The following is a 12,218-nucleotide window of genomic DNA, read 5'->3' as shown; positions in this document are numbered from 1 at the left end:
GAAGGTTAATACCTCTACGCCGGCAAACCGCTGGGCTTCTGAATAAAGAACTCTCTCTGTGTTGTTGTTAATGGCATAGATCGTGTTAATGGCATTATGAATACAAATAATATATATATAAAAGCCCTTTGCAGTAAATAACGTGTTCAGCACGCATTAACGAATGGCGTGGGGCTAATCTAATTACATGAAGACTGAAGTGCTGATCAGTTCGCCGAAAAACTGATGCAAGGACACAGTGTTGATGGGCTATACAAATATTACAGACAAAGAGACTGCCGGGGAAGCTCGCACTTTGCCTGTGATGCTTCTGTGATCATTTTGCCTGCGATGCCTGAGTGTTTCTAAACACCGACGATCTCGATTTACAGCGGTCTTCGAATTAACCTACTGCCACCTTTAGAACATCCATAAAGCAAAAACAACACTTTTGCATTTTTGTTTTTTGCGTGCACATAACGTTTCTAGAGCCCTACCCCCACAGCCCCAGATCAAATGAAGACTCCGCTTCGTCCTCCCCCTGTTCGCTTACTCAGGACGTAAAGATAAGACGGCAATGATTGTGTTTACGACCAGTAACGCCCACGGAAGATCTAAAGCCACACTGTACGATAAACGATCTAAAATTAAAGGCGTAGGAAGAAAAATTGGATCGAATGTTGCATTCAATCGTGTGTTACACGATTATCTTTTAAGCGCATCGTAAATGTGCGACGTACGTTCAGCCCGTCTAAGAGCGTCTGTTTGTACGTCTCGGACTCGTTGAACAGTAGCTTGCGACGTCGTAAATATGCGCAGTTTTGTTGCGAAAGGGTAACCACTGTAATCAACGCCAGAAAACCGCGGAAGTAGCGCCCCGCTGAGCAAGGAAGTGCTGCTGCGAATAGAAAGAGGCCTTTAGCTTCCGTCCACTGGCTTCTCAGTTAATCTTTAGGAAGAGATTGGAGTAAGCTGCGCAATGAATTCTGTTTGCTTTACAAGCCCAGAAATGTGTCGTCTGTCTCTTTCTCTTAACTGGCTTAACTAGAATCGTATCTCCGCCGGCGTTTATTTGTTTGCGCGCACCACAAGTTGCATGCATCCAGGGGCAGACGATAAAATCGGCCGTATAGTAACCGCGCCAACGGAATACCACTAGAAGTTAGTGGCACGTCTACCCGCAGCGGCGGAGTTTTGAATAGCAGCACAGCGTTCTACCTTGCAAAGCACGCGCAGGTTTATTTGAAATATTTAATTGGGATGGGAATCAACGAGAACGACTCGGAACGAGAACGAGAAAAAAATATTCTCGTTCTGAATCGGCCTCCTAATCGTGCGTCAGTTTAATCTAATTCTCCATTCTGTGTTAAACTGCATGGAATCGTCCAGCGCATTCCGACGCAAGCCGTTGGCTAAGCCGTGGAGGGATGTGCTGGCGCTAAGTCGACGAAGGGTTGAGCTCGAATTGATTTCAGTCGGGAGCCAAACAATCGAATCCAGTAATCGGCTTATTTATAACGCTGAATCAGCAGATACGAGCCTGCTTGTACATTTAGTATCAAAAGTACCCAGTCCGTCCCTTCTCGTAACCGGAGAATCCGCCTCCTTGCCTATAGCAGCGGAGGAGAACTTTGGCCGCACAAAGAGCCTATTAATAAACGCTTTCATCCATAAAAAACAAAAAACAAAACAAAAAGTAGGCAACAAAATTTGGAAACACTATCAAATGGTCCCCACGACGTTCTTGCCACCCCGGGGTTCCAGAGCTCAAACGATGCGCGTACAGGAATGTCTACTGCGTCCTTTGTAACCTCCACGCACCAGTATGCTATCATTTCAATCGCAGGTCACACAGTCTGGCAACGGCCCTACAAGTGGCCGGCGTACTTTAAGCGAAGACTGTACCGAAACGAGGCACACGCTATGGTAGCTTCGTTGGGAATCTCCAATCTAAAGCGCCCGACCGCGCGTGCTCCATACTCGCCGCTCTCCGCGGCACAGCCACGCTCGGTGAAGCCGGCGTCGCGACGGTCGACGACAGCCACCGCGGGGAAAACCCGCTGCGCGTTCCATTGATTCCCCATTGGACGGAATCGAGTCGCGCGCGCACGTTGGGAGAGGGAAATGGGAGAACGAGAGGAAGAAAAGCGAGGGAAGAGCCGGGTAAGGCGCGCCGGCTGGATAAAGTGACTACGTCGAACGGCAGGGGAGGAAAAGAGCGAAGGAAGAGCGTAGGGAAAATCGGAAAGAAAGGAGCTGCCTATACAGAAAGAAAGACTGGGGAATGGGGAGTAACGGGACAAAGAGAAGGCTACGTATCGAGAGTATTGCAAAGGAACGTTATAGACGCTCTCTCTCTCTTACTCTGTGAAGAGAGCGAAAGCGTCTATAGCGTTCCAGGCGATGAGAGGGAAAAAATAGTGCACCAGTGTGGAAGAAAAAAATATGACATAAAGGGGAATAGGGAGGACAGAGAAAGGGAGGAGGCAGAAGGAGACAAAGGAAGCCGCACGGACGACCCCGCCCACGGCGCGCACCCGACGTTGGATTCGGCCTATACGGATCGATCGGAACCGCTGCAGGCCGTGCGACGCGCCGCGATGCCTTGCTGCTGCTGCTGCTGTTACCCCTCGCCTTCCATAACCGCCCCCCCCCCTACCTCACTCGCTTGGAGCGACGACCCGGGAGCGTTCAACATCTCGACGCGAGTTTATGCTCCCGTACAAACCTCCCTTCCCACTACTCTGTCTTTTCGCGTAGCGTTTTTCCCACTCAGCGAGGCACGCGCGCGTTATGTATCTTCGAGTGCGTGGGTGTCGGTGAGCGTGTCCCGTCTGTTTTGGCAAGAATGGTTGAAAGGACAGACCTGGATGGGGAGCGGCGAAGTAAAAGAAACAGACGTTTAAAAGATGGCTGCTGAAAGCGACGACAGTCGGTCCTCTCTTCCTCCCATTTTGAAACATCCGCGCCTTTGTTTACGCATTCGTTGAGCCATAGTTTTGAAGCTTAGCGTGGAAAAGAAGCCGCCAGACAAGCACACACAAATAAATGCCAAGCGCTCCTTCATGAAATAGGGAGCACAGATTTCAAAGACAAATACATAGCGAATAGGACTCAACTTGCAGACAGTCCTAAGATAGAGACGCGCGGCCGCTCACCGAGCGCCTATATACAGTGTGGCAGTTTTCTCGATCGCCTTTATATGTCTGTCGTGTGTTTATCGGTTTCAGCTTATTTCCCCGCTAGCCTTAACTTTCGCGATCGCCTTCTTCCTTTCGTCATTGCTTTACCTTTTTGTATTTTTTCTTGCCGTATTTGGCTTGCTCGCGCAGACACTGACATCTTTGTTGCGCGTGTACGTGTGCGTGCGTCGTTCGCCCGCTGCTATAATACGGCAGCCTCCTCGGTGGACTATCTGGTGGACATTTCTCTCGATGTCTGGCCGCCCCGCCCACCTTCCCGCATCTCTTTGAACCCCCTGCATCTACCTTGTTTTCTTGTGTGTGTGTATGTCTATACTCATGCAGCGTGGCCCGCCGGGGGATCCTCAATCGCTGGACAAGAGCTCTCTGCGACGGTTCCCCATGTATAGGCGATTGCCACTGCCCGTTCCTTTTACGACTGCACACATAACGAAAGATACCAAGAAAATGTGGGGCAACCGGGAGACGTAAAGGACAGGCATCGCGCGTTTGTACCCTTCTCGACTATAGTGCGGCGGCCTCACTACGGTATGCGAGCGGGCGTGTCTGTCTCCCCTGTCCTTATACCAGCGATCGAGCAAGAGTGCGGGGGCGGGTTCGGGAGGACATTCGGAGATGGAACGGCCGTGATTGAGACGTTTACGTATACAGCCCTCGCGGTCTGTCGCATACGCCCCGGACCCGCGGTAGCTTTCTTTTCTCTCTTCTCGTCCTATACATCGCAACTTCTGGGCGGTTACCGTCGGCGTGTGTAGGCAGTTCTTGTCTTCGGTGGCTGCTTGTTCCTGGTGTTGGTACATTGTCTCCTTTCTCTGCCTTTCACGTGTCTCGATTCTCTCTCAGCGAGTCAAGCAGTGCGCCCTTTCGGTCTTTGCGGAGCGTTGTACGTGTTTACCTTCGAACACGATTACGCTGTTTGCATTGGAGCCTGAACAGACTGCGGAGGCTTAGAGGCTTTTCTGGCTGTAGCAGCGAGATTGCCTATAGACAGCTTTTGTGTGTCTGCAGCATTAAGCTTCCAAGTTGACTTTATTGCCGGAGATGTTACCGGCTTTGGCTAGACTTTTGACCGGCACCAGTGAAGTACCGTACACGTTTGATGGGGTGCTCTTTTTTTTCACGTTAATGTCATTCTTCTACTGGTACGGGCAACGGTGTATCGAGGCTCTTTTTTTTTTATTGGGCTAGATTGTGTACTTATTTGCTTTATGGCGGTCGTAGGATTTGTTGTTTATTGCTCCAACCTGGTTTTTCTATATATTTTGTACCATTGTTTATGTGGTACAATAAAATCCAATAAACTGCAAGTGCCCAAGCAAATGAGCAAAACGAGAACAAGATGAAAGCGGGAGCCAACGTTTCGACAAGTGGATTTGTCTTCTTCTAGAAGAAGACAAGACTTCCTAGAAGAAAATTCCACTTGTCGAAACGTTGGCTCCCGCCTTCACTTTGTTCTCGCATTGCTTATGGTCTTGAATTTCCATCTTCCGCCTTCCCCTTGTTTTCCCAAGTGCCCAAGCAATAATTTTGGCGCTTAAGCAATTCGAGGCGTGAAATTAATTCGAAGTGTACGTCTTTCAAACATGTCTGGAAGGGGACTCAAGCACAATATCAACAAACGACGTCAGGAGGGTGTCATGCATTGGAGTTCCACCTGCTCTCACTCCTTGAACAATGATATAACGTGTTTGGAGTTAGCCATACGCACGGTATACCAGAAGCGATTGAGCGCTTTCAGACGCACAACCGTAGCAAGACACTGCGCTACTTCGGTGGTGAGCTGGTCAAAGAATAAGCAGTGCAGAGCTGGATCGCAGGATGCAACACGCCAGTTCACTTTGCAACGAATTGCCAGAAGTTTCCTTCTCTATTACACGACAAACAGGAAAGGCGACATGGTGAATGCAACGGAGCAGAAACCTCAAGGAGTCGCTTTACTGGTACGGCAGAATTAACTACGGTAATAAAATGAGAAACACGCACGTACGCGTACACAAACGCACACAATAACACATCCTTGTGGACGGACAGACACAAACCGACGGAGAAGCGTGGTCTGTATAGAGCAGTCATCCCGTCGCATTCGAAAAAATATATGTATATATTTTTCTTTGCCAGCATGGTTTTTGTAAGCAATGATAGCTTTCTTCGGCCGGTCAAGAAGCCAGATAGTAAAGTGAGCTGTGCTCGCCTCTCGACTTGAGCGTAGCTGGGAACACCACCCCCCTCTCTCTTTCCTCCCCTATAGCTCTCTTTCTCTGTCACACCAACCGAAGCACTGAATAACAACGACAAAAAGAAAGCAAAACTAGGAGGCGCCTTGCGCATGTCGACCGTCTCTTATCTCTACATAAATGCGCCTGCACCTTTAGCCGCGATTAATTTCACAGCATTATAACTTTCCTCGATGCAACGCTCGTCGGGGCACCGCAGCTCCATCCGTGGCGGGCTTTCTAGAGAGGAGACATCGACGCGAGCCTCCTGGTTTCTTCTTCTTTCTTTATTCTCTGCTCATGTCTCTCCTTAGTCTCTTCATTTTTCTGTTCTTTTTCTGCTTCGGTCGCTCCCTTCGGCAGATCGAGCGGTTTGGTTCTCGTCCGCCGCCATAAAATTCCCCGCAGTCGTCCGCAAGCCGGGAGCTGCGGAGACGGTGACATGTGCCATAAATAAAGCACCGTATATATAACGTGTGAGCGGCTCCTTATGTAGGTTAGACTATGCTGCCGCCGTTTTCTTGCCTCTCTCTTTGTTTTTGCCCTTTCTCGTGAGGTGGCGCTGTCGCAGGTTCGATCTGCTGAGATGAGTCGCTTTCTTTCTGCGAGACCCAACATATCGAACTGAACGCAGAAAGAGAGGGAGCTATATAGAGAGCGAAGCAGCAACGTTACTTTTCGCGGCGGTACGGTGGCTGTGAAATTCCGCTGTTAAGGTCGCGGGTTCGGCTACCAGTCGCGGCGGGCGCATTACAATTGGGGGGTAATCCAAAAACGTTGGTGTTGCATGTTGAATGACCAGAGGCAGTAAAAATTACCCGTATACCCTCGTCCGGCACCTCACTTCCATAGGCGTTTGTTGGGGCGTTAGAATGAATGAATGAATGAATGAATGAATGACTCGTTCAATCAATCAATCAATCAATCAATCAATCAATCAATCAATCAATCAATCAATCAATCAATCAATCAATCAATCAATCAATCAATTGTCACATGACTTCCGTTGTGCTCAACAGCTCAAGCATTTAGCAACTCACCGGTATTATCAAACAGCGGTGTATACAAGCAACAACAGTGGACGCAGCACGCAGTGTGTTAAGCCATAGCAAAAACGCTGCTAAACATTATGCGTGACCTGTAGCGCAAACGTTGGGCGCAGTTGTTGCCAAGAGGACAGTGAAGACGAAGACCCGTGTTTCTTTTTGAGTGACTGAACAATTCTTTTTCTTAAAGCTATCTGTACACGCAATGCAAGCATGCTCTGCTAGGAAACAAGATAGCGCTAATAAGTATTTATATCGCTGTTGACTTTATTTAATTGCTGGAAAGGCAAAATTAACGGACTGGGTTGCAACCACTGTCTACGCTGCATCTGTGTCATTTTTAGCACCGAGAGAGATTATAGCGCGAACCTGCCTGCCTGCTATGCCTGCTTTGGGACCTGCTTTGAAGAAATTGCGTCCGTCAGAGATGTTCGTAAACTGACGACTATATTTGTTACTTCAAATACCTATTTTTACTCTCCTAATCTATTATAATTAGCGTCAACAACTTTGTCTTTTGTACTCCAGAATACGCTAGCGCTTTATGACATTGCAAGTATACAGTGCGTATCATAGGTAAAAGCGGGCGCACGTTGTTGGCCGCTGTTACTAATCTCAGTCATAAATATGTAATCGCGCGATTTTTGCTGGGAGTGAGAAGGCGTTTGTTGTTGTTGTTGTTGTTGTTGTTGTTGTTGTTGTTGTTGTTGTTGTTGTTGTTGTTGTTGTTGTTGTTGTTACTGCGAGGCACTGTTGTTGTCCAGAGGAAATGGTTTCTTAATGAGTATAATAAATAATTATAGCTTTCTTGAACCACTGCGTCATCCTCCCGTTCGCTTTTCTTGGGTATTTGTGTATGTGTTTATGGTTGGCCTTTAGACTGTTAGGCAGCGCCACTTACAACCCAGGCGGAAAATATAGAACGTTCTTATAACAACAGGCGTCACGTAGTGCGTGACCTTAGGAGCAGGCAAATGGCCAATAAACCCTCGAATGCTGCCTCATGGCACCAAGACTTTCTTCCAATTTCATTTACCTTTACCATCGCAGCTGACGGCGACGATGACACTATTGCAGTTTTTGAGGTCAACAGACCGGCACAAGCGGCTGTAGCCTGAATCGGTGTGCGTAGTGCTACAAGTGCTACTGTGCGATGATGGTATGCGGCTGACCGTCTGTATATACATGTCTGTGCTCCATTTTTTTTCTCTCTCTCTACTTTCTATTTCTTTACCTCCGCTTTTCCAGTGTAGAGTAGCAAAAATGATTTTACCTTCTAACCTCCCTGCCTTTCCCCTTTCTTCTCTCTCTATATCTCTACGTTTCAAATAAACAATATATTCTATTTCACTGAATTCGTTGTCTGTTTCCTTCATATAATTAACTTTGACAGCCTAACATAAAGAGAGGAAAAAAGAAACCTAGCCTCTAGGTTCCTCCTATTTTGCGCGCTAACTGCGGATAACCTGCGCGTTGTGACCCCGTTTAAGCTGTCCACAGAACTATAAGTATGTGAAGTGGAAGTCTTGCTCGAGCTTGTACTGGTTCGCCACATTTGCATCTCTACCATGTGTCTTTACGAATACATGCATATTACATGATTGCGCAAGAAGCGACGCCTATTCCCCGCAATCAGCCGCATCCAGTAGTCTCTATTATTGCTGTCAGTGCAATAGCACGCAACCAAGAACCGATGTTTTCCCTCTATTACCACTCGCACCTGGCGATACTTCAGTTTTCATGTCTCTACTATTTAAAAATAAATAAAAAGATTCGGAATTAGATCTGACCTTCGTAGTCAGTTCAATGTCTGTCTCTTCTGCAAGTATCACTATTTTACCGTCACCCGCACCGGCGTACCACTAGCTATAGGGCATTCCGCTGCTGTGCTCAAGGTCATGGTTTCGATCCCGGCCGCAGCGGCCGCATACCGATGAGCACGGAATGAAAAGAAAAAAAAAATCCGCTCGTGTGTTGTGCATAGGGTGCACGTTAAAGAACCCGAGGTGGTCAAGGTTAATCCGGGGCCCTACATAAGGGCACCCCCCAAAATGAGATCGTGGTTCTTGCACATGAAACCACGAAATTTAATTTATAGGGTTTGACCGTACCATAAAGCTAACGCAAGCCATAAGGCACCACGTGTAAGCTTATTAGACGAATGGCGCAACTGTGCCTTCATATTACGTCGGCAAAATTCTGTACATATTTTACAGCTCCCTCGCAATGCAACGCGCAAGCGAATCGCAAAGGCATTTACGCCTTACGCAAAAGCCTGCCTTCGAACACTCGCGCATTTCTCGATTTCCCGTTAACGTCTTTGTGCCAGTTGAGCTGCCACGATTTCGCAAGTCGTGACATGCTTGTATACCTCCGAATGCGTCCTAAGATTTGTTTTTCCAAGGACGTCACATTGTAACTAGAAGTTCGCATGTATACATATACATACGCACCTGCAGGATGAGATCTCCTTCGACCAGTGACTCGATGTACAGCAGCTCCCTGCTCTTGTGCTGGTGCGCGTCATGCCTCTCCATGTTGCGGTGTAAGGACGCTGCGAGGTGACGCAAGAGAATTTGCTTGTGACGACGATTCACTTCAATTCACATCAATTCAATTCACTTTGTTCGGCATGCGGTAACGCGGTGCTAGGGGCACTGACAAAAATCGGCGAAATCAGGGTGCGTTCAACTGAGCATGAAATCCTGTACGAGACCTCTGAGCTGTCGACTGCGCGAAGCCTGTGTGCGTCCTTGTTTGCAGTTTTCAAACGCTGTGCACGGAACCCAAGGCGTTGACACTTGTATTCATGGACTATATGCTTAAGTTCATATTGTCTAGGAGTGCTAAATGATGGGTATAATATTTCAGTATACGTGACTTCTAACATACTTATGTCATTTTAGTTGTTGCCTCGACCGGAAAGTGGGCATGCCTCGTCGTGGAGTCTCGATTTCGAATGAAGCTTTAATCGTTTATAAAATAAAAAAAACTTGTGTTTGACACTAGCCTCGGTTTTGGTATCGCGACTTTGTTTTTCTATTCAGTGCATCTGCATTACAGCCGTTAGGGAGGTCATTGTAGCTCTCGTGTGCTCCTCTTTTGTTTGTTTGTGGTGGCTTGTGCTAATCGGAGAGTACGTCGGGTCGATAAAAGACCAATTTTGCGCCTTTCTCGGGGTTGCTGATGGGGAGAACGCAAGGTCTGTCACGAAAACTCAAGCTTCATGGCAATCGCTACAATTCAAGCGTGCTAAAGTTGCCTAGGTGTCACCCCTGGACATTCGTGTGCTTCTATGTGCGGTTTATCGATGGATTCACGGCGGGTAAAAAAAAAGCGACTTCAAACTAAACGCAGAAGCCTTACAGCAAAGAAAGGACCACATAAACAGAGAGGAAGGCTACAGTAATGTTCACCACGAAAAATATTGTTATATCGAGAGTATTGCTACATTTGACACCACTTTATTTACATTTTTCTCGGAACGCGATCTTTTAGACAGTCTTGTACCTTTCTCTAAAATTATACTGGGTGTACGTGAACCAAAATTTTGTGAAAACTTGAGTTAGTACCACGTACAAGGAAGGAAGGAAGGAAAAAGTAGAGAAGGAAAGGCAGGGAGGTTAACCAGTTTAGCGTAACCGGTTTGCTACCCTACACATGGGAGAGGGATGGGTGCGATGAAAGATGGGGAAGGGAGAGAGAGAGAGAGAGAGAGAGAGAGAGAGAGAGAGAGAGAGAGAGAGAGAGAGAGAGAGAGAGAGAGAGAGAGAGAGAGAGAGAGAGAGAGAGAGCACATAGTATAGCACACAAACATCGTCCGGTAGAGTCTATCAATCTGGCATTGCACGTGATAACACTGTCAGAGCCGCTTGTCCAATCCCGTCTCTTTCAAAAACTGAAGTAGTCCCTTCGTCGCCTTCACCTGCGATGTCTTCTGTCGGCGGCATGTGAAAATCGTGTCGAGGGACAATGGTCTAGTGTCAAGGTGCGCGAGAACGGATGCCAGGGACTGTCGCTGAACATTATATTCAGGACAGTCGCACAGAATGTGTTGCAGCGTCTCCTCGCAAAGACAGGCATTGCAGAGAGCGTTGTCGGCCATTCCAATGCGGAATGAGTAAGATTTCGTGAAAGCCACCCCTAACCATAAGCGATAAAGCAGAGTCGCCTCGCTTCGGCGGAGTCCAGTTGGCATATAGAGATGCATCAAAGAGGGCAGGTGGTATTGACGGTTGCTCTGGTTGGTCTGGCTGTTTGGTGTGCACCATGAAGAGAGCGTCATCTCCTGTGCAAGCACTCGAATTCTGCTAGCTGCGTCGGATCGTGAAAGCGGTATGGCCTCTTCTTGTGCGTCTTCAAGAGCTGCCCGAGCTGCATTATCGGCGTCTTCGTTTCCAGTGACGCCGCAGTGACTTGGCAGCCACTGAAACGTCACGTGGTGTCCTTTCTCCTGTAATGTATGGAGTAGGCATCTAATATCGAATACGAGCTGTTCGAACGGCCCGCGACGCAGAGCTGATAGTACAGATTGTAGGGCTGCCTTTGAGTCGCTGAAGATGGACCATTGTCGAGGTGGCTCCCGACTGACGAAACGGAGTGCAGCGCGAAGAGCAGCTAGTTCAGCAGATGTCGATGTTGTCGGGTGGTCAGTCCTAAAGCTGATGGTAATAGCTTTTGCTGGGACAACCACAGCACCGGACGAACACTGGATGTTTGTGGAACCATCAGTATAAATGTGTTCACTGTCCGCGTACCTCTCGTGCAGAAGAAGCAGAGACAGTTGTTTGAGGACAGGCGACGACAGTTCAGTCTTTTTTCCGATACCTGGTACACTGAGATGTACTGTGGGGCTGATAAGACACCAAGGGGGTATCGATGGTTTAGATGCAGCGGTGAAGCCCGAGGGAAGTTTGTCGTTGTACTTGTTGATAGTTTTAGAGAATGATGATTGGTGCCTGTCTGAAGGTAGTGCTGCAAGGTGGTGATAGGGAGCACGTGCAAAATGTCTGATGTGCGTTCTCAGGACTTCCACCGTAATGTGAGTTCGCATTGGATGGTCCCGAGCAATCGCAAGAGTCGCCTCTGTTGACGTACATCTGGGCAAACCAAGGCAGACTCTGAGTGCTTGAGCTTGTACTGCCTGCAGAACACGAATATTTGTCTTGCAGGTGTTGTTCAGTACAGGTAGACTGTATCTTAAAAAACCGAGAAAGAGAGCTCTGTAGAGTTTAAGCATTGCGTCTACTGACATCCCCCACGTCTTCCCTGTCAAGTATTTGAACAACTGGGAAGTAGCTGTCAGGCGCCGTTTCATGTAGGCCACGTGTGGGCTCCAACAGAGGTCTCGGTCAATAATGACGCCAAGGAATCTGTGGTTTCGGACATAGGAAATGGTCCGCCCATTGATTGAGATGATATAAGGCGTCATCGGTTTCCGAGTAAATGCGACTAGTGCGCATTTTTCAGGTGAAATGCTGAGACCCTGTTTACACAAGTAGTTCGCTGTCAAAGTGGCCGCTCTTTGAAGTCGCGCACGTATCTGAGGACGTGTGACTGCCGAAGTCCAGACACAGATGTCGTCAGCGTATGTTGAAATCTTGATGGTAGTTGGCAAGCATTCAGCAAGTCCAACAAGAGCGAGGTTGAATAGCGTCGGGCTGAGAGCACCGCCTTGAGGAACGCCCCTGCTGGTATAGCGTCGCGTAGTTGGGCCATCGTCAGTTAACACATAGAATGATCTTGCAGACAGGTAACTTGCAATCCACAAAAAAACT

General features: G+C 48.0%; 1 protein-coding gene across 1 annotated transcript in view; it reads right to left on the bottom strand.

Annotated features, from left to right (window-relative positions):
* ss (aryl hydrocarbon receptor spineless) overlaps positions 1–12,218 on the bottom strand; it is a 179,008-nt gene that overhangs the window by 43,832 nt on the left and 122,958 nt on the right. The window contains exon 3 of the mRNA XM_075697542.1: positions 8,895–8,995. Coding sequence (XP_075553657.1) covers positions 8,895–8,995 — 101 coding nt within the window. The remainder of the gene's footprint in view (positions 1–8,894; positions 8,996–12,218) is intronic.

The sequence above is a fragment of the Dermacentor variabilis genome, chromosome 6, assembly GCF_050947875.1.
Source record: "Dermacentor variabilis isolate Ectoservices chromosome 6, ASM5094787v1, whole genome shotgun sequence".
In the NCBI taxonomy this organism is placed as follows: Eukaryota; Metazoa; Arthropoda; class Arachnida; order Ixodida; family Ixodidae; genus Dermacentor; species Dermacentor variabilis.
The sequence above is the reverse complement of the archived record's forward strand: the minus strand, read 5'-3'. Positions and strand labels throughout refer to the sequence as shown.